Below are 23,431 nucleotides of genomic sequence, written 5' to 3' on the forward strand. Positions count from 1 at the left end.
GCCGCAATCCCTTCTCCTCCATTCTCCTCTCGGGATCTTGGGCACGCACGCACACGCGCCCGGCGTGAGTTTTAAGCCACCGGGTCCGGGACACGAACCGCGGTCGACTACGTGGGAGTCCAGCGACATAGCCATTATGCTAACTGCTGGTTCCCGAAATACTACAAATTTTTGTATGTTGACTTTATGCTGAGACTTAATTTGTTTCTCACATCTAAGAGTATTTGTGAGTATTTATGTTTTTCTCTATGTATAATCATGTCATCTGCAAATAGGAACAATTTAACTTCTTCCTTTCTAATTTAGGTGCCTTTTATTTCATTCTCTTGTCTTACTGTGTTGCCTATGACTTCCAGCATTATGGAGAATAAGAGTGGGGAGGGTGGAATCCCTGACTTGTCCCAGTGTTAAATAGAAAAGTTTTAAACCTTTCTCCATTCAGTATTATGCTAGCGTAGGTTTGTCATATATGGCTCTTCTTTTGTTAAGAAATGCACCTTTAGAGGCCAGCAGATGGCACAATAATTACATCACTGGACTCCCATATGACCCACCGAAGTTCAAATCCCAGACCTGGTGACTTGAAATTCAGGCTGGGTGCACGTGTGTGTGTGCCCAAGATCCCAGGATGAGAATGGAGGAGAAGGGATTGCGGCATGGCTATCCCCCCTAGAGGGTGATTTCTCACTTTTCCTCTCCAATATTTCAGTGTTTTAATTGGAACACAAGCGCTCAGACTAAATGGCAGCACCTAATCTCCCTCTCAGGTAAAACTGGCATAGCTGCCTCGCCATCTCTTTTTCAGCAGGGCTGCCCAGCACAAAGCTGATTCCTTGGCACCTGACGTCTTGGTCAAGGTCTTCCTTCCTCACCTACTGGATAAGCCATGCTTCTTGAAAGCCTTCAGTCCTATCTGTTCATCTACAATCTAACGAGGAGGTATAAGGAGCCCTAAGGGCCTTTCTATTTCATTTTATATTCTTGGTGTCAAAGAGTTGTAAAAACAGGGTTTGGCTGACTGCTAGGCAAAGGCTGCATGGTAGGTTTCTCATTCTCGTAGCTGACGGGATCCTGGCAAATCACTTAAACAGATAATAGAAGGGAGGTCTCTGGGGACAGACACCTTGTAGACTAAAGATCAGCCACAGTTCATCATCTCTTACTGAAATTACTAAAGCTAAATAACAGGAAAGTTTCAAGTTTCCCTGAAACATAAAATAGTATTTTTTGATAACAATTCTCAAATTGACTTTGATCTCTCAATTTCTACACCCCAGTATATAATCGGTTTGGGCAACATTATTACACATATATGCTCTCATAAACAATAGATTTTTTTTAAATGACAGATTTTTTCATGTTTTACATACAATTATTCCTCCATATATTTCCCCCTGCATATTTAACTTTTTTTTTTTTTTTTTTTTAAAGAGAGTTTTTTTTGCTGTAAGGCGCATGTGCTGCAAGCCCTTCTCTTTCATTCTCCTCTTGGGATCTTGGGCAAGCACGCACATGCACCCGGTGTCAGTTTTAAATCATCGGGTCTGAGACTTGAACCACAGTCGACTACGTGAGAGTCCAGTGATATAATCATCACGCCATCTGCTGGTCCCCATATTTGACTTTTTCTAAGATAGCTCTACAATGAGTATGACAAACTTTTAGTAAATACTTTCTGTTGATATGAACACATTGCCCCTTTCATCTTTACAAGTGAGTCTAGGTGTGACACAGCATCCACATGGGAGCTCTGGACAACAGCAAGACCCACTTTGTCCCACTAATCACTGATACCCAGGTCTCCCATGACGTTTACAACAGAAGTCAGTGGTGGAGGTAAGCTCATTACTTCTTTCAGGCATTCTTCATTCTGGGTGAGGTGAAGCCATTCTCTTCCTGCCGAGGTCCTACTCTCTAAAGGCTTGAAGAGGAGCTGGCTCAGTGATATCTCTGGAGTAGATGGGACCTTCAGCTTTAAAGCCTCAACCTCACCAGAGACCATTTTAAATGTCCCAAATATTTGTTTTTAAAAGCTTTAACTCATTCAAGGCTTTCCTTTATTTAAAATATAGAAGAGATTAAAGTTCTAATAAAGTTCTGTTCAGTACCAACTGCAGAGGCAGGGCTGTTTTCTACTTTTTATAAACCATAAACACTGTTGTAATAGCAGTAATAAAGATTAAGTGCCGAGTAGGTAATGGGCAGTTGCCCTACACTAATTTCATCTATTGTACTTACTAATTGCTGTTTTTTGTTTTTTTATTGCCAGAGAGCACGTGTACTTGCCAGAGAGAGACAGAGAATGTGAGAGAGCACCCCCATGGAGTCTGGTCAAACTGAGATCCAATCCTTTCACCTTTTCTCCCTCCTTTTGGGACTATGGGCATGCTTGCAAATGTACCCAGTGTGTTTTTCAAGCTGCAGGGTCCAGGACTTGAACTATGTGGTATGGCATGTGAGATCCAACTGCCTTAACCATCAGGCCATGGGCTGGCTCCATTTTAGCTTTTATATTGAGGTCTGTGGTTCCTCTCAATTGTGTGTGATGTGAGATTTATTTATTATTATTATTATTTTTCTGAGAAGATGTTTTGGCACTATTTGTTGAAAAGATTTGGCTCTCAGTAAATTTGTAGATCACTTTAGGTAATACTGACATTTTAACTATGCTGATTCTTCCAATCCATGAACAAGGAGTGTCTTCCCATTTTTTGTATGATTTTTTATTTCTTTATTCAATTTTTTTTTTAAATAATTTTCATAGAGCTCTTTCACTTCCTTAGCTAGGTTTATTGCTAGGTTTCTTGTTTCTTTTGTGGCTATTGTAAATGGGATACTTCTCTTCTGTTTCTGTCCATTCAGTGCTGATGTTTAAAAATACTACAAATTTTTTTTTTTTTTTTTTTAGAGATTTTCACTGTAGGGTGCATGCGCTCGCCAGACAGACACAGAGAGACATAGAGACAGAAAGCGAGAAATCACCCCCCAGGGGGGATGGTCACGCCGCAATCCCTTCTCCTCCATTCTCCTCTCGGGATCTTGGGCACGCACGCACACGCGCCCGGCGTGAGTTTTAAGCCACCGGGTCCGGGACACGAACCGCGGTCGACTACGTGGGAGTCCAGCGACATAGCCATTATGCTAACTGCTGGTTCCCGAAATACTACAAATTTTTGTATGTTGACTTTATGCTGAGACTTAATTTGTTTCTCACATCTAAGAGTATTTGTGAGTATTTATGTTTTTCTCTATGTATAATCATGTCATCTGCAAATAGGAACAATTTAACTTCTTCCTTTCTAATTTAGGTGCCTTTTATTTCATTCTCTTGTCTTACTGTGTTGCCTATGACTTCCAGCATTATGGAGAATAAGAGTGGGGAGGGTGGAATCCCTGACTTGTCCCAGTGTTAAATAGAAAAGTTTTAAACCTTTCTCCATTCAGTATTATGCTAGCGTAGGTTTGTCATATATGGCTCTTCTTTTGTTAAGAAATGCACCTTTAGAGGCCAGCAGATGGCACAATAATTACATCACTGGACTCCCATATGACCCACCGAAGTTCAAATCCCAGACCTGGTGACTTGAAATTCAGGCTGGGTGCACGTGTGTGTGTGCCCAAGATCCCAGGATGAGAATGGAGGAGAAGGGATTGCGGCATGGCTATCCCCCCTAGAGGGTGATTTCTCACTTTCCCTGTCACTGTGTCTATCTCTGTCTCTCTCCAATGAATGCACATGCCCTAAGGCAAGAAAGAAATGCACCTTTGCTATCTATTTTGTTGAGAGTCTTAACTGTGAAGGGATGTCATCTTTTATCAAATGTTTTTTCAGCACAAACTGATATTTGTCTTTTCTTCTGCTAATGTGATGTATTACATTTATTGTTTTGCATATGTTGTCCAGCACCTTAACCACTATGCCACTTTCTGGTCCCCAGAGTGATTTTGAAGATGCTGAGTCTGGGATTCGAACTGTAGTCAGCCATGTGGGAGTCCAACACTTGAATCACCGTGCCACCTGCTGGCCTCCACCAACGGATACTTTTTTCTCTTTAAATATTTATTGTAATTTACAATTTATACATAGTAATTACACATCTTTGTAGGTTACAGAATGGTTTTTAAAAGCATGTATATGATAGGGACCAGCAGGCAGTGTGGTGGTTAAAGAGCTGGACTCCCACATGGCTGACTACGGTTCAAGTCCTGGACCTGGAAACTTGAAATTCACACTGGGTGCGTGTGTATATATGCCCCAGATCCTTAGAGGAGAATGGAATAGAAGGGACCGTGGCATGATTGTTCCTTCAGGGCATGATTTCTCATTTTTTTCTCTCTCCATTTCTGTCTCTTCAGCGAGTTTGCACATCCTATAGAAAAATCTCCCACCTCCCAAAAAATCATGTATATGGTGTGTAATAAACAAACTGAGGATATAAACATATTTACCATCTCCAACATTTAACATTATGTTGTGAACCTACAGATTTTTTTTTCAGATTATAAACTCTTATATCCCACAGTCCTCCACATAGAAATTACAAATTCTTCGTTCATTGGGTACATTAAAATTAACTTTGTTAATTTATGAGATGTTTGTTTACTGATTTTGAATCAATATATTTTCCTTTAGTACTATTCCTTACAGTAAACAATGTCATAGACAACTCAGTACATATTTGCAGAATAACCATTGGAACCAAGTTTTGAATGTTCACCAACCGATTTTTTGACAAAGATCTTAAAACAATTTAGTGGCAAAAAGACAGTTTGTTCAATAAATGATGTGATCATGAACATCTGTACATCTATCGGACCTTAAATTTCTCTCATCAGTGTTTTGTAGCTTTTATCTGATGAGTGGTCTTCAGAAAGTTTGTGGAAAATATGTGTTATGAACTATGCAAGTTTCAAAAAGTTTTTCATCAAAATAAACTCATACTTTAACTTCTTTCCACAGATTTTTTGAAGTCCCTTTTGCTAAATTTATCAAATATTTTATGTCATTCTAATCCTGAACTTGCTTTGTCTTTTTCATTTTCTAATGGGTTATTACTAATAGAAGCATAATAGATTTTTGCACATTGATTTTAATAAATTCACTATTGACTCAAATAGTTATGAGATTCTTGGAATATTCTCTGTAAATGATCATTCTTTTCAATTTTTATGAATATTACATCCTTTTCTTGCCTTATTGCACTGACTAGAACCTCCAGCGCAATATTGAATAGAGTGATAAAAACAGACATCAGACATTATTGCTGGTCAGATCTTAGGAGAAGCAGGTTTTGAGCTGAACCACTAAAGATGATGTTAGCAACAGGTTTGTTTACTTATTTTTAATAGATGTCTATCATCAGACTAAATAAGTTTCTTTCTAGTTCTAGTTTGCTGATTTCTTTTTTTCTTTTAAGATCATGAATGGGTGATGCATTTTGCTGCATGCTTTTTCCTGTATCCATTGATGACCACATCGGCATGGTTCCTTATTTTATCAGTACAGTGGATTACATTAACTGATTTTCTAATGTTAAACCAACCATGCATTCCTATTATAAATCTTTTTAGTCATAATGAGCTATATCCTTTAATATATAACTGGATTATATATGCTAATATTCTGTTAAGAATTTTTCATCAATGTTTTTCAGGGATATTGAACTATAATTTTCTTTTCTAGGAAGGTTTTGGTCAGATTTTGCATCAGGGTTACATTGACCCTAAGTAGTCAATTGGCTAGCTTTTCTTCCTCCTTTATTTCCTGAAAGAGTTTAAGACAGTTCATTTGTTAGTGGTCAACTAGTATAAATATTTCTTATATAATGCTTTGATAGAATGTTATCAATGGCAGGCCAGCAGGTGTCATAGATTTTGTATCTTGTACTTGCTCAGTGTAGAGTTCTTTAAATGTCAACTGGGTTAAGGTGGCTGATAATGTTCAAATATCTTATAAAAATAAAAATATTTTATTTTTTTCTACCAATTGCTGATGAAGATCTTAAAGTCTCCATCAATAACTGCGATCAGGTTTTGTTTCTTGCATTGGGATATCAGAAAAGTCATGATGTACTTAAATGTGTCATGACTTTTCTGTTGACCTGATATTTTGAAGATCTGTTAGCAAATACACACATATTTATGATTACATGTCTTCCTCATTAAGTAAACATTTTAGCATTATTAAATGTACTCATTATGAAATGTACTTTTAAAATCCCTTACAATAGTCTTTGTCTTAACGTCTATTTGGTAGTATTACTACAGTCAGACTAGATTTCTTACGCATAGTATTAACACAGTTTATTGTCTCCATCTTCTGGCTTCAACAAATTTGTGTTTTTATATTTAAAGCATATGTCTTGTATACAACAGGTAGTTTTGATTTTATAACCAATTTAGTAATCTTTTTCTTTTAATTGCATTTTCTAATCCACTTATGTTAAATACAATTATTACTAAGGCTAGGTTTAGGTTTACTATTTATCTATTTGTTCTCTTCTGGGTTTTTTTTTTTTCTTCTATTTTTTTTTTTTTCTTTTCTGTCACCTTTGGCATTGATGTAAATTTTTGTTGTTTTTATTTTGAATTCTTCCAATGACTTTTTGGCTATGATCCTTTCTGATACTTATTTTAGTATTTTTCTCTGGGTATTATGCTATAAATCCTTATCACCACTTTACTTAGATTTAAGATTGTACCACTTTATATAAGAAGAACCTTGGAGCTGTGCGCTTCCTTAGCCTTTGTGCTATTTTTGTCAAGTATTTTATAACTATCTATATTACATTTCATAAAAAGATCTATATGTTTAGAGTTTTTGGCCTTAGGACACATGCATTTGCCAGAGAGACAGACAGACAGACAGACAGTGAGAGGGAAAGTAAGAAATCTTTCCCTTAGAGAGGATGGCATTTGGCAATCCCTTCTCCTCCATTCTCCTGGGAGGCTGGGCATGCATGCGCATGCATCTGGTGTGAGTTTCAAGCTATCAGGTCCAGGATTCAAACTGCAGTCGGTTATGTGGGAGTCCAGTGACATAAGATATTTTATTTTTTACATTAAGCAATTTTTTTATATTTACCCATATATTTATAATTTCCTCTAGATATTTCCTTCTTGTAGATCTGAGTTTTCATCTGATATTATGATCTTCCAGCCTGACAAACTTCCTTTGTCATTTATTATAGGACAGGCTTCTGGAAATGAAGTCTTTCAGATTTTGTATATGCAAAGATGTCTTCATTTCACTTTGAGTTTTGAAGGATATTTTTGATCAATTTATAGTTTAGGCTTTAAAATTTTTTTCTTTCACCTTTATAATTTTTTTTTTTTTGTCTTTCAGCACTTTAAAGTTTTTTTTTTTTTTTTTTTTTTCTAATTGCATTGTAGCCTCTGTGTTTGTGGTGGGAACTTTTTAGGTACTGAATCATTGCTTCCTTGTATATATGTCATTTTCCTCTAGCCACTTCCAAGATTTTCTATCTTTAGATCTCCATAAATTTCCAAGGTGTGGTTTCATTTGAATTTATTCTGTCTGGGGTTTGCTGGACATTTTGGATCTGTGAATTTGTGTTTTTACACAGTTTGGGAAGTTTCCAGCTATTATTTCTTCCAACATTTTTTTCCTGGCCTATTTTCTCTCTCCTTTGTGGCTAGTATTCCAAATGCATTTATATATATATTAGATTATTTAATATTATTCCACAATTCCCTGAGGCTTTGCTTATTTTTAAAAAATCTTTATTCTCATTGCATCAAATAATTATTATTGATCTCAGTTTAAGTTCACTAATCTTTCAGGTTGTCATTTTGACTCTTCATGTAACATCACCTAGTGAATTTTCCATTTCAGATGCCATACTTTACAGTTCCAGAATTTTCATTTAGTTCTTTGTAACATTTTCCATTTTCTTGCTGAGATTCTCCTTCTTTTGAGTCATGATGACCATGGTTGTTTGTCTTCCTACATCCTTGGACATATTATGAGAGTTGTTTTAAAATTCTTGCCTAAAAATTCCAATATCTAGATCACCTCAGGGTCTTTTATAATGACTTACTTTTCTCTTTTTTACAGATATAATTTTTCAAAAATTTCTTCATATATTTAAAAAATTTTAATCAAAAATTTTAATAAAAAATTTTAAACATTGCATATTTATATGTCATAGAGATTCTAGACTCTTCTTCCTTTAAGCAGAGTCTTTGCTGTTGTTGTTTGTTCTATGAGGTAATTAAGTTTTTGGCAGATCAGCTTGAATTTGTGAATGCTTAGTGTCAGGAAATGTCTGTTTCGGCTCTTTCCTGGGTTTTAGAGGAAGTCCTTCACTCTAAAGGCATGGTCCTTTTGGGGTTTCAACAGGAAAACCTAAGATGTTTATGAAGTTCTTCTAACGTGGGTGGAATTTAAACTCCAAACTCTACAGGTAGTAGCTATAGGCAGTCGACAGCAGTTAAAATTTCTGATCAGCCTTTTTGGCTTATTAGTTATTATTTTATTTGTTATTATTTTACACTTGGCTCATTGACGTCTTCCTCACACATATACAGTTTAGGGGTCATTTAAGAATTGATGAGAATTTATATACTGACTTGGGGAATCTCTATGGTTCTTTTCTTTCTGGAATTTTCTCCCATATTTCCTAGACACTCTGTCGGTCCTGAGCTCCATCTTCTGACACCTCAAGCCATTACCATTGTGGCTTTTCCCTTAATCCTAGCTATTCTTCATGAACTGAGGAATGCTCTCCAGGGAGGAGCTACAAAGATACAGTTTTCATTCAGCCCAGTTCCCTTTCATGAAGGATCAATTTCCCTTGAATGTCTGCTTTCTGTTAGATTATGAAATAGTTTTTTATAATATTTTGTCCAGAGTTTATAATAACTAACTGTAGTAGAGTTAGTCTTATATAAGCTCTTCCATTATTAATGTAACTGGAACTGTCACAGATATTTTATGTTTGTGCATGTGTACGTGTGTGTTTGTGTGTGTGTGTGTATGTGTTAAGATTAAACTGCTCCTTTCATCCTCCTGAATACTCACGGGATCATTAAATAATATATCCTTAAAGATCCTTAGGTGCTGTCCAGACTATTCTATCCTACCAAGCAATGACTATCTAAAACCAGTCATGATTAAATCTCCTATTTTTTTAAGGAGACCAGCGAGGAAAAAGGCTTCTTTGAGAAATGAACTCTCCTGTTCAGAGACTTCCAAATCCACACTTTAATTTAAGCCCATAGGATGGCTCTAAATAATCACGGGGTCATAGAATTATGTAGACAGAGGTTGTACAGGCATTACTGAAGCCCCATCTGCCTCATCACAAATACGAGAGACAGCGCTTTCCTAGTGCCTGTTTTATCTCCAATTTTCTTTGCTCCTCTGCACTCCTCTCAGCTCCCATAAAGCCCAGTATTTATTTATTTATTTTTGTCTGTTTTACTTCGACTCTCTCCTCTTGTTCCATTTTCTGAAATCTGGATACTTCTGGTTCTGCCTACCTGGCTTCTGAATCATTCTGATTGCTCTGACCCTAAATGTTAAGAGATGAACTGGTTTTCCCTCAAGTTCCTATGGTGACGTCCTAACTTCCTTATTTGGAGATAAGATCTTTACATAAGTAATGAAGGTAAAATGAAGCCATTTCATGGGTCCTGATCCAATATGATTGGTGTCCTTATGTTAGGCCATAGGAAAAGTCATGACACATTTTTGCATTAAAAAAAAAAAACATGTAAAAATACTTTTCCAATGACCCAATTAAAAAGGACCAGAGACAGCTATGCACAGAGAGATGATGATGTGAAGACACATAGGGAGAAGTTGACCGTCTACAAGCCAAGAGGTCTGGAATACAGCCTTTCCTCATCCCTCAGAAAGAACCAAGTCTGCCAATACCCTGATCTGGGACTTCCAGCCTCCAGATCTGTGGGAAATAGATTATTAAGCCACCTCATTTATAATACTTTGTTAGGGCAGCCCTCTCAGAGTAAGACAATTATAACCTAATAAACAATTTGGTCCCAGATTTTTTTAGACACACAGTTTTGGTTCATCTCTTGAGACCCACATACTCCTCAGTATGGGCAAAACCTAGAAGATTTATGGTTTCATTGGTTACTTAAGTTGAATAAACTTTTTGATCCTCAGATTCCTTTTCTAAATATATGGAGATGTTTCCTCTTCCCCACCATCTAAATAAAGCTCAAATGAGGTACTACATGTAAGAATGTAAAATGGTACACAAATCTAAGATATCCTCAGTCTCACTCTTTATTCACAACCCTCTGGACCTCTTGCCTAATTATAACAGAACCACTGTTAAGACAGATTTTGGAGAGCTTCCAAGTTCAGAATTCTCTTCTTTTGAAATTTTAAAGAATTAAATTTTGCCAGAGGGCACATGTGCTCATGAGAGACAGAGCAAGCAAAATAGCACTCCCACACACACCCCACCAGGGGGCAAGGTCAGGCTGCAATTCCTTCTCCATTGCTCTCTCCTTTCAGGATTTTTAGGATGCATGCACATGTGCCCAGGGTATTTTTCCAGCCGCCAAGTCTGGGATTCAAACCGCGCCATCGACCATGTGGAATCTAGCCTTGCCTTAATTACCATGTCACCAGTTGGCCCCAGAATGCTCCACTTTTAAGAGCGATCCTTGCAACCTTAGATTTTCTTTCTGTTATTTCAGTTGCGTTGTCAGAAAAGTCATGACGTATTTTTCTATGCAAACATGTGTCATGACTTTCCTGATGATCCACTAGTTCAAGAGGCTGGATGTGGGGGCAGATGACTATGAAACTGCTTTGTTCAAAGCAGGAGGAATGCGGGTGATGCTGCAAGCTTCCACAGTTCTTTTATCTCCAGATGGCTTAGAAGTAATCTCTCGGACAACTGTTTGTTATTATACATGCTGTAAGAAACAAGCTACTGAGTAATAGAAACTAATTCTTTCAGGGAATGGAAGTTTCAGAAACACATAGAGAAAGGACAACTTTAATGGCACATCAAGCTGCATTAACAAAATCGAGGCCTACTGACTGTGATTTTTCAATGTAGGATGCTAGCAGCCTTCCAATCTATTTTGTATGTTTCTTCGTTTGTCAAGTGATTTTGTTGAAGATTTGACAAAAAGTTGTTTCTGCAATAATTAACTTTTATAAAATAATTTATTAAAGAAAATCTATGTTACTCCCAAAGAGCATGCATTCTAGGTGCGCAAGTTCTTATCCAGTCTCAATGTTACTCAAAAGAACCGGATTTTTCACTGATTCCACCCTTTTCAGTTCTCCAGAATGCCTCCAGATGGCATTAAAATCCCTTTTCCATTCTATTCTGCGGCATAAAAATATCTTAAAATTAGTAATACTTTAACCTTCATGATTAGTCACATCTATTATATCATCAGAAACCACGGCAATGGAACTATTTAGAACTTTTAGGGTAAGGTCTTAAAAAAGACAAACATATAATCATATCTCTTATGAAATACATACCTAACCTTGTTTAAGCCAAAGGGATTTTGTAGATGTAGAAAAAGATCTTGGATAAAATATACACTCAACATCACACCATAAACTGATTTCTGGTGGCTATCACATTAAATGCACAGTAAATAACCAACATACAATGAATCCACAATGCCTCTCTTATCATAAGAAACCACAGCTTAGAAGAGATAAAAATAAAAAAAAATTTTAAAGGAGCTATTACTGATTCCTGTGGAGTCAAAGTCATTTGTTAGCTAATGGGTTATTTTATTTAAATGTTTGTACATCAATTCAGCATCAAATTAATCATTAAAAACAGATTTGGATTCCTTGAATACTGAAGAAAAAGATAAAATAGAGAGGAACATATGTTTTATAGTGACTTTCCTTATCTTTTTAAAACTGTTTTTGCTTTAAAGCAGCAACAAACTCTTGAGAGTCCAGAGATAGCTACAATCCTAGAGTTGAAACATTTATTTGTTTATTCTTGCCAGAGGTCATGTTGCCCACCAGGGGAAGACAGAGAGAGGGAAATTAAGAAATCATCCCCCACTGCCCCCAAGGGGAATGGTCATGTATAATCCCTTCTCCATTTCTCCCTCCCTTCAGGATTTTGGGCATACATGCATGCACACGTGCCTGGTGTTTTTCAAGTCACCAGATCTGGGACTCAAACTGCACAGTTGGTCATGTGGGATCCAGTCACCTCAACCACCATGCCACCAGCTGGCCCTTTGTAATTGTATCTTTCACAGAACTCAGAGGTAAAGATGAGATGCTTCTAAAATGACTTTGGTATTAAAGTGGTGTGTGAAGTGATTATCTCCCAGTAAGTGAAAAGTTCTGTAATGCTTTGGGTCATGCAGAAAGTCTCTAAACAGACTCTAAAGGTTTATCTCCCTTTCCCTCCAATGCTTACCCTCAAATTTCATTAGTGTTCTCCGGCATAAAGAAGAACATCTGCATTTTCAGAATTTCTTTTACCATGTTCTAGCATAAGAAAGACTTACAAAAAATACATCTGTACCCCAACGCATTTAAAAAGACCATTATCACGAGAAAAGAGAACCAGACTCCCTTCCATTCTTAGTACTGCTATTCCAAGAGACACACTGCTTCACTTTATAAGCATATTAAAGAACGGTCATCTCCCATAGGAACTCGAAAAGAGACTTACGATGTATGCGATGTGCCATTGTCTGGGCTCTCTGGCTCTGCATCACCTTTCTCTTAAAAAAGAAGCAGAAAAACAAAACAGAAACAAAAACAAAAAACACCAGCATGTGAGTTTTACAGTCTTTTAAGATTTAAGATAGATTAAATATATTTCCACGTGTCTATTAAGGCTCTTTAAAATGTGCAGCAGGTGGCTTTTAAAGCATCTTTTATTGTCTGAGAACCAGATTTGTGAATCAATTTCTTCTTTGCAATACAATCGCCCAGACACAGCGCCATGAGTGGGTGCAAAAGAGCTATTTGCAAACAACCAGAGGCTTGGGCCGAGGTCTTGCCAGGAGATGACTATCTCACAGATGGAACCGGTTTCTTCCACTTCATTTTACAGAAAAGAACCCATTGGCATTCTATCTTTTAGGTGCTTTAAACTTTGATCCCTTCTGCTAATATGAGCCAAACCAGGTTAGGCTGCGTCAGAAACTTGGAGGAGAGAATTTTACAGAATGCTGAGGTTGAACCATAGGTCATAAGAGCCCCCAAGAATTACACTCCATGGAGAGCTCTGACAGCCAGTTTTGGGGCCTTTGAATTAAAATAGAGTAAGATGTAAACCAGAAATTTTCCTTGACCGTTAGGGAGAATACAGAGGCCTGGACCAATTCACTTTTCTGTAGTTTTAAAGGGCAAATTCCTCTTGCAACTGGCATGATGCAATCCTAATTCTCAATCATGCCTCCTAATTTTACAAGGCGCTTATTTTTTATTTCTTCAGGCTCAGGGATGGAAGGAAAGCGTCATGACTGAGAGGAAATGTTAGCTGCTGCTGTGAGTTGTGAGTTGCAGAAGCCCTAGAGAAGGTTGTGAGTTTCAAGAATAGGACTGGTGGTGACAACCTGACTCTTCTGAGTAAAGTCTAGAGATCTGTTGGACTCACTTGGCCACTGTTTGGACCTCAGACCCATGCACTGTACCAAGGCCCTTTCATTAACTGTCAACGAGAACTTGTGGTCACCAAGTCTCAGAATGGCCCCATAAATTACATAATGAACACATTTGATGTCACTGTCCACACTGAACTCAATAGCATTCTCGTACAGGAGTAAGTGTGAGAAGTATTAATAGAATACAGTTCATATGTTGCTCCAATAGTTCATATGCTGGTGTCAGAGACGACTGCACCATGCACCCACACAGTGCCCACACAACCAGAGGGCAGTCACTTTTTCAAAAAGCTAGTAGGTTTAGGGGAAAAATAAAAAAAGGCACTAAATCTACTTTAACGGCCTCAACTAACAAACATTGATTAGCCAGGCCCCGGTACTTATGAAACCATGTTGAAATAAAGGCAAAGGCAGCAAATTAATAAACTTGCTCTAAAGCTCCTACATTTCTGTTTTGTTTTCTAGGCCAGGTCTGTGGTGTGCTCATTTAGGAAATGCATAAGGCCTGGTCAACTGGCTTCAGTGTTAAACAATAACCCAGTATAGGGCTAGCGGGTGGTGCAGTGGTTGTGGCGCTGGACTCTCACATGGTTGACCCAAGTTTGAGTCCCAGACCCAGAGGCTGAAAACTCCTGATAGCTGCGTGATGTGCATGTCCAAAAATCCCAAGAGGAGAATGGAGGAGAAAGGAGACTGTGGTGTGGCTATCCCCCCAGGGGGTTATTTCTCTCTCTCTCTCTCTCTGTGTGTGTCTCTGCAGAGCACATACTCCCTATGGGGAAAAATCTCTCTTAAAAACAAAACAAAACCCCAACTTAATACTTTCCAAGACAATTTTTCTATCGAGCACCCACAATTCCTGGAACACAGTTCCCAAACAGAATTATAGCACCTGCAAAAGTGAATGGAGGTTTAATTTTTCTCAAATACATTGGTTCCTCCCTTTCCCGGCTTTCATTTGGAGAAACTGGTACTTTCCCCAGGGTACAGCTGCCAGGAGTCACACCAAACACCGCTGCAATCAAGGGTGTAAAGCAGCAGACTCCCTGGTAGAAGGGAATAGGAAAGGTTTCCAAACAATTCAGGTCAGAAAACAGGAAATCAATAATGTAAGTGAAGACATTGTTTGCACGGTTGAATAAAAGTTTCACCTTGACCAATAATGTTGCCGAATCACCCACAGGTTGAAAAGACGGAGGTTTACTGCACAGTGGGCTCTGAGGGGTCAGGAGTCATGGGGTTCATGGGACACAGGGACAAAGCTACAGCTGACTATCTCTGTTCTCAGCAGCACAATGTTCTGGCAACAGAGAAAGAGAGAAGGTTCTGGCACACAGAAAGGCAACAAAGGCGCCCAAGAGGACATTTATGAATAGCTCCAGAAGGAGTTTCTCAGCAACTTCAAGGCTGATCACAAATTAACCTTTCTGGGGAAGAGTAAATTGGGATTGAGACAGGGCTTAAAGCTATTTTTGTCCTTTGGAAAGAATGAAACACAGAATTCCCCCAACATCTTGCAATTTCAAGTGATGCACTTGCTGAAATTAACTTGAAATGTGGAAGTGCCTAAGCCATTGAGAATCATAGCCTCTGTATCAGAACCTGAAGGAAAATGGTGGATACTGGCTAGAAAATTCTGAGAGTTTGCGTTTTTTTTTGTTTTTTTTTTCTTTTCTTCAGTGAGATGCTTAGGAGCTGTTTCCTTGTGACTCCCAAAGAGGACCATCTGGGTCCATCCTGGTCCTGCCAATTGTTGCCATAATTACACCATGCTTGTTGCTTTGGGAGGGAACCTGCACTGATCGTTAATAAGCCAGACATAAGAGACTGGCTCAGGTCCAGCATGGTCATTTTGTTTTTTTAAGTTAGCTATAAGTCATTGCAGGGGAGACAGAAAGAGAAAGAGGGAGAGGGGGAGGGGGCAAGGGGGAGGAAAGAAGGGGAGCCAGAGGGAGAGGAATCACCCCCCAGGAAAATGGCCATGCCACAGTCTCTTCCTTCCCCTTTCTCCTCTCAGGACTTTGGGCACGCACACACACATTCCCAGTGTGTTTTTCAAGTCGCCAAGTCTGGGACTTGAGCTGCGCTGTCAGCTACGTGGGATCCAGTCACTTTAACCACCATGCCACTGGCTGGCCTGCAATGTGGTCGTTTTACATGTGGAAGACAATTAGAGAAAGAGGGGGAGGAAATGGGCCAGAGGGAGGGCTACATGTGTATACATGCAAATGTTCATGTACAGATACAAATATATATTTTATATATATATATATATATTATATAAACATATGCATGCATTTGCAATACACACGCATTTTTACGTTGATGCTCTGTACTTGTCTATGTCTTCCACAGTGCCTGATACACACTTGGTGCTCGGTATATGCTTTTGCTCTGCTCTGTCACTAATACAGAATCCCACACTATAGTGGGAAAGAGGTTCAAGTACACCCACTGCTGAGTTGGATACATGGTAGAAAACACTCAATGGCTCCAAAAGACCACTTAAAAATTTCAGTAGCTACCTTTTTCATTCAATAAATATACTGAGGCCTTGTGTGTTGGGCACTGTGCCTGGTAAGTATAAACGATATGTAATCCATGGTCTTCAAACACTTGAATGGACTGCATCACGGGAGTGCCATACTCTCCACCAATTATGTTCTAATGCAGACTGATGTTTTTGGAAGCATGAATCAAAACAGACCTGAATCACACTGAATTCTACTGCAGAGGAAAGTTTTGCTACACTACAACTTTTACATATAATTACATTAAATATTATCCATGTTCATGACAACAAATATGAACACTAGAGAAAAGGCAATGACTTTGCTTACATTCGTCGATTGTTATCTCTTCGATCAATTTATTCCTAGATGTATCAAATTTAGGTCATACCTAATGATTGCTGATATGAAAGATAAGAGAAAATATTTGAGGACAGAAGTCTGGCTGCTTTTTCCTATTTTCCAAAATCCTATCCAGAGGGTCTGGAGGGAGTCACGCCCACAAACATCAACAGACCAATTTAACCCATTGATAACAGTGTTCTTCCTACATCTTGTCCCTGACACGGCATTTCTGTGATGTATACTAAGCCTCCTTATGTTTGTTAAAGTTGTTTTTTTTTTTTTTTTCTGATCTCAGCAATCTTCCTTTTCCAATCACCAATCAAAAAACTGTAAAACCCATCCATAACCTATAAGCTCCTCCCCTCCCACATGGCCCTTTTGAGCCAGACCAATGGAAACACTCTTCACTGAATTCCAAACTCTGTCTCTGACTCTCAAAATCAAATAAAAGGAACTCCTGTACCTGATCACCCCAAGAAAGGCACGATTTGCCTCCTTTCTGGGCCTAGGTCACTCATATTCTGCGTAGAAATAAACCACATTATTTTTGCAGAGTTAGTTCTTCCCTCCCTCCCTCCCTCTTTTCTTTTTTTTCTTTCTTTTCTTTTCTTTTCTTTTTTCTTTTCTTTCCTTCCTTTTCTTTCTTTCTTTCTTTCTTTCTTTCTTTCTTTCTTTCTTTCTTTCTTTCTTTCTTTCTTTCTTCTTTCTTCTTTCCTTCCTTCCTTCCTTCCTTCCTTCCTTCCTTCCTTCCTTCTTCCTTCTTCCTCCTTCCTTCCTTCCTTCCTTCCTTCCATTCATTCATTCATTTTTGGAGAGGTGCGCGCCAGAAAGACAGCAAGAGACAGAGAGATAGAAAGTGAGGAATCATCCCCCCTAGGGAGGATGGCCACGCTGCAATCCCTTCTTCTCCATTCTCCTCTGGGGATCTTGGGCATGCAGGCACACACATCCAGCTTGAGTTTAAGCCACTGGGTCCAGGACTTGAATCGTGGTCGACTACATGGGAGTCCAGTGACATAGCCATTACGCTAACTGCTGGTTCCAGTTGGTTATTTCTGTTGACATAGTTAATATATTACCACCTGCCTGTCTCTTAAAATTTTTTTTGGTTTTAAAATTATTTTTAATGCCTCTGGTGGTATTTATAACTTGGAATATTTTCAATAATCTAATTCCTGATTAATCAACTTCTTATATCTTTTTTTTAATGCTATATAAAGTGAGGAAATTCACCCATTTATTCCTTTCCACTTTTTCTAACTTTTCTCACTCTGCAAAGCTATAACTTCCCTTTTATGTTTCTGAGAGTTAAATTATTTATATGCGATTCCTTAATTATTAATGAGTCATCCACATTAATATTGAGTTAATAATTAAATTTTTGGACATGTCTATAGGCCAATTAGAAAAATTATAGACCAATATCATGAACTTACATACTATAACAAAATAAATACTACTCATTAAATTCTAAAGTGGTTGGGGCCAGCAGGTGGTGTGGTGGTTAAGGTGCTGGATTCCTACATGCTGATTGTGAACTAAATCCTGACCCCAGTGGCTTGAAAACCACAACAAACACATACATACACACACACACACATACATACATACATACATACATAAATGATGTATTCATAGAGAACAAAACAGTAGCAATGGGCCTGTGCCCAGGGAATGTCACCAAAGCTGAATGGGGGCAGATGTCTCTGGCATTTGTCATGTGGATTCTCAGTCTTACATTCCGTCATACCACAAATTAGTTTGTCTCAAGTAAAGAATATGCTTTTCCTAAACATTTACAAATAGAGCAAGCCTTTATGCACACAAAAATGTGCATTTATAAATGAATTGCATTTAGACAGTTTTAAAACATTAAAACGAACTAGCTGAGACAATACCCTCCAAGCTAGGTATGGCGTATGGCTGGCAGGCAACCCAGGGACATGCTCCCAGGTGTCTCCACCATTTGCATCCTTTCTCAGCCAACCGTCTAGTAGAGGAATCCTGTATTAATTGCTCCCTTCATTTCTTGATAGTTTTCAGCACTCATGTATGTTTTAGTAAATCTATTATTGTTTGGTTCCTGTTTTTACACTGTATGTGAATGGAATCATACTGAAGGTATTCTTCTGAGACTTAATTCAATATTATGATTTTTAGACTCAGCCATCATGATGCATGAAATGCATCATGTAGCTTTGGTTTGTCATCCTCGCTGCTGTGCAGTAGTAACTATGTAAATGTAGTACAAGCTTCTTATTTGTTCTGCTCCTGATGGGTGTTTAGAGTTTTTGATGGTGATTGCAAACATTCACAGATGTCCTTCACATTGGGAGTTCTAGACCATAGGGCTTAAATAGATCCAACTTTACCTGGGAATCCCAAACTGGTTTCCAAATGAACACTCCCTTCACCAGTGCATGAGACCTCCCATTGTTCCACATCCACACTTGTTACGGTCAAACTTCTAAAAGTTTTTCTAATTTAGTAGTGTATAATAGTAGGAAATTTTGTTCTGTGTTTGCATTTCTCTGGGTACTAATAAGGAAGATATTTTGTATAAGCTCTTCTGTATCATTTAATTTTTTAAAACATTCTTTTAAAAAAAAATTCATAGAATGTTTTATTGTCTCAGTACAAATATACGTATTTTCCCAGTGGTGTATCTTAACTTCTCTTTTCATATTTTCCACCCATGTTTTGCTTTATGTTAGGGAAAAAATTAACCATCCATTCCATAACTTTAAAAAGTTTTTGTCGATCATGTTTTTAATTCTCAAGTGCTCATTGGTTCTGTAATTACTTCTTTTTTTTTTTATACCAGTCTGTTCTTTTTTATTTAATACAATTTCAAATTTTTCTGAAAACTCTTACTATACTTGAATTTTTTATCCTCTTTTCCTTGAACTATCTAAATTTCCTCTGGAGCAAGTCTTTCTCTTTGCTGGCTGGTTAACAAAGGTAACCCTTGTTTTAGTATACCAATCCATCTTCCCAGCACACTTGTCCCTGCAGGGAAGGGCTGACTTAGGGCTGTTTATAAGTAGACAGGGTATGCTGACTAGAAGGTTTCACTTAGAGTTCAAGAGAGGAGATGCCTCCAGGGAAGTTGAGAGCCCTAAACAGTAAGAACAGGAAGTACTTCACTAGTGTGTAGCATTTTTATTTCCCTTCAGAAAAGCTGACCATTCTACTACTCATCTACGTCTACTTTTAAGGTCTGATATTAATTTAGAATCTAGCTGTTTCTTAGCTATCAGTTCCCAACTGGGAGTTCTACTTGATAGTTCATTTTTCAGCAAGTATGAGGGGTCTTCAAAAATTAGATGGAAAATGTACATTAAAAAACTATTAATGGAGTTCATAATGTTTTTAACAAATTAAACTTCTACTTTAATTACATTTTCCCACCAACTTTTTATTTCTTCCACGAGCAAGAGAAACAGAGAGGGAACAAGAAAAAGGGAGAGAGAGACAACACTATCAGTGAGAAATCACCCCCCAGGGGGTATGGCCATGTCACAATCCCTTCTCTTCTATTCTCCTCTCAGGATTTTGGGCATGCACACACACATGCCCAGCGTGGGTTTTAAGCTGCCAGGTCCAGGACTCGAATCACAGTCAGCTACGTGGGAGTCCAGTGATGTAACCATTACGCCATCTGCTGGTCCCAACCTATTTTAATAGTGAAATTTCTCAATGCTTAATAAACTTCCCTTTTATAATATTAAATTCAATTGATCAGCAAACTACCTTTTAAAATAATTGGACTGAAAATCATTTTCTGTAAATTAATACATTCTACTCTCTTAATAACTATATAAAATTATTTTATAATTTTAAAAAGGATTTAAAGTACTCCCTAAAGTAGTGAGGATTAGTAATAAATTTACACATGCACATTTTGTGTTTGGTTTCTCTAAAGTTCAGACTTTCTTTATTTCCTGTGTGTTCACTACAGTCATCATTCCAAGTCATTTTAAATCATAATGATCCCAAATCAAATTTAAGAGCAGCACAGGAAATGCTGATGGAATCAGCTCTTCTAAAGTTTCAAACGTGTAATAATCTACAAAGAATGTTCAGATTCTAAAATAGGGATATCGGGGCCAGCAGGTGGCATGGTGGTTAAGGGCGCTGGACGGCCACATGGCTGGCCATGGTTCGAATCCCGGACCTGGCAGCTTGCTTTCTCCCTTTCTTTTGCCTTCTTTCTCTTACTCTGTCCCTTTCTGGTCAAATTTTAAATAAACAAATAAATAAATAGAGCTAAATAAAATAATTCTTAAAATAGGGACATTACCTTTTTATACTTGGCTTTTGCAGGGAGATTTATTTGAAAAGTGCAAAACAAACAAACAACAATGGCAATAACAAAAAAAAAACCCCTCCTATTCTCAGAAAAGAGAAAAAGCCAATCAAAAAAAATTCCTAAACAATGAAATGCTGAAGGTGCTGAAGGATTTTATACCATATAAGTAAAGAGTGACATCATGTTTTATAGAAAAAGATCTGTTTTTATATCATCTTAGTTGCAAGGCAAGCATCTGGATACTATGACATGCCATAACAATAAGCAACAGGCAGACACAAGTAAACCAAAAGCAGTTCTTCGACAAGAACTCAATCTCAAAGGAACAGAAAGCAGCTGTCTTCTTGGGGATTAACATGGTAGGATGGGGACCAGCAGTTAGCGTAATGGCTATGTTGCTGGACTCCCACGTAGTTGACCGCAGTTCGAGTCCCGGACCCGGTGGCTTAAACTCACGCCGGGCGCATGTGCGTGCCTGCCTAAGATCCTGAGAGGAGAATGGAGGAGAAGGGATTGTGGCGTGGCCATCCCCCCTGGGGGGTGACTTCTCACTTTCTGTCTCTCTGTCTCTCTCTGTCTGGCGAGCGCACGCGCCCTATAGCAAAAACCTCTCCAAAAAAAGAAAAATAAAAAAACATGGTAGGATGGAGAAGACTGTGTCTTTGGGGCAGATCCCTGAATTCAAATCCTAGGTGTCATTTTTTTTCTTCAATTTTTTGCTAGAGGGCATGTGTGATTGTGAGAGAGAGTGAGTGAGTGAGTGAGAAAACACCCTCCACATGCACACCATAAGGTGTGGTCATACCACAATCCCCTCTCCTCCATTTTCCCTCGTCTCAGGATTCTGGACACACATGCACACACGCTTAGCATATTTCTCAAGTCCAGGACTCAAAAAGCACAGTCAACCATGTGGAATCCAGCCACCTCATAAGAGCACCACTGGCTGGCCCTAGCTGTCGTTTTTTATCCTTGTGACCTTGGGTAGGTACTTTTCTCAGAATCTCATTTTCCTCATGTGTAAAGTTGAGATAATAATGCCTAGCTTAAACAGCTATTGTGAAGATTGAATGCAGTAACATACATCAAGGGGCTGGCACTCAACAACTCTTTCCTTTCTTCTTTCAAAAACCCTGCGCCGAGAGGGGGTGCATTTATTCATGTGTGATATCCTCCTGTGACCCTGAACGTTTGAAATTCAGTGGTGAGAAACACGGAGGAAAACAAGGACGACTCTTCAGACTCCTGCTTAAGATGCTGATGCCAGTTCGCCAGGTGCACCTGACCGAGCCTTTCTTCTGATCCTTTTCTTACTGTTGAATCTAGTATTTTCTTCAGGTTTTCTGTCCCTTGGCATTTCAGCTCACTGACTGATGCCTGTGCCCCCCGCAAACCCCAGAGCAGGGCGGGATGCTGAAGAGAGACTGCTTCCCATTGTGTGCTTGCTCCCCCTCCACTGACCTTGCGCTATCTGTGCAGCAAAATTCAGGGACCTCCCAGTGCATTTGTCTGGACTTCCTTTCTCCCCAGCCCTTCTGCCTCACAGATGCCCAGTGGGTGAGCCTCAGCCCCACCGTCACGGCTACTAGCTCAGAGTGATTTTCATCTTCAAACACAGCTTTGTAACCGGCCAGGAGTGCTCTCAGCTCACCGGCTGCTCATGGAATGAACAAAGCCCAGTCTGTGAGTGTGCTTTTAGGACACGAACAGGGTGGCTTATGCATCTTTAATGCTGAAGATGACATTAATACCGATTAGTAGTGCCAAAGAAGAGAATTAAAACACTACTTCACGGAATGAGAACATCCTCTCGTTGACAGCCAAGTTCGTGAGTTTTATTAGCCACTGGATCAATAAGGAAACCCCTTCCTAGACAGTCTAGTCTGTTTCTGGGAGAGAGGGATGGTATTCGTACTGTGCATGTTGTGACTTTTTCTTTTTTTTTTTAAATTTTAATTTGCTATCGGACATGTGTGCTCACTGGAGAGAGAGGGAAAGTGAGAAATCATCCCCAGGGTGATGGCCACACTGCACTCCCTTCTTCTTCATCCTCCTCACATGATTTTGGGTTGCATGCACATGCACTTGGCCTATTTTTCGAGCCATCAGGTCCAGGACTTGAACCCTGCAGTCGGCCATATGGGAGCCAGCTGCCTTAACCATGGTGACAGCAGCTGGCCTATAAGTTGTCACTTTCCTTCACCGAGGCAAAAACTGTCTATCTTAGGTTTTTCTGACTGGTTTCCTTTTCACTCACTTTCTTCTAATTTAAGTCACTTAGTATTAACTTACCTCCCTACCCCCCCTTTTTTTTACCCCATATATACTAGTAAAGGGTAACGAAGCACGATGTTCCTTTCTCCTCGAGTCGATCTGAAATTCACCATTCTATGTTTGCCTTTCCTTTCCTTGACTGTGAGCACTCAAGGCCACCACAGATCTGACCGTGCACTTGCTAAGTACCTGAACCAAGTGACCATCTCTTTTTCCACTGGATTTTGTTTCTTATAAATTTCACTTAGGCCCTACCATCTGTCACGTGCTCATTTCCCCTCTTCCTCTGCCCCCGTTTCCCCTACACCCATAGGAAACTGTGGAAAGAAACTTTTCTTACTTGGATTATTGTGTCCGGTGGTAACAAGCTGAGAGTCCT

General features: G+C 38.9%; 1 protein-coding gene across 1 annotated transcript in view; it reads right to left on the minus strand.

The window, feature by feature from the left end:
• The window catches only part of AFF3 (ALF transcription elongation factor 3), a 531,321-nt gene that overhangs the window by 202,821 nt on the left and 305,069 nt on the right, over nt 1-23,431 (minus strand). Inside the window, 2 exon segments of the mRNA XM_027767542.1 lie at nt 12,672-12,723; nt 23,393-23,429. Coding sequence (XP_027623343.1) covers nt 12,672-12,723; nt 23,393-23,429 — 89 coding nt within the window.

Source organism: Tupaia chinensis, unplaced genomic scaffold, assembly GCF_000334495.1.
Source record: "Tupaia chinensis unplaced genomic scaffold, TupChi_1.0 Scaffold144276_1, whole genome shotgun sequence".
Lineage (NCBI taxonomy): Eukaryota > Metazoa > Chordata > Mammalia > Scandentia > Tupaiidae > Tupaia > Tupaia belangeri.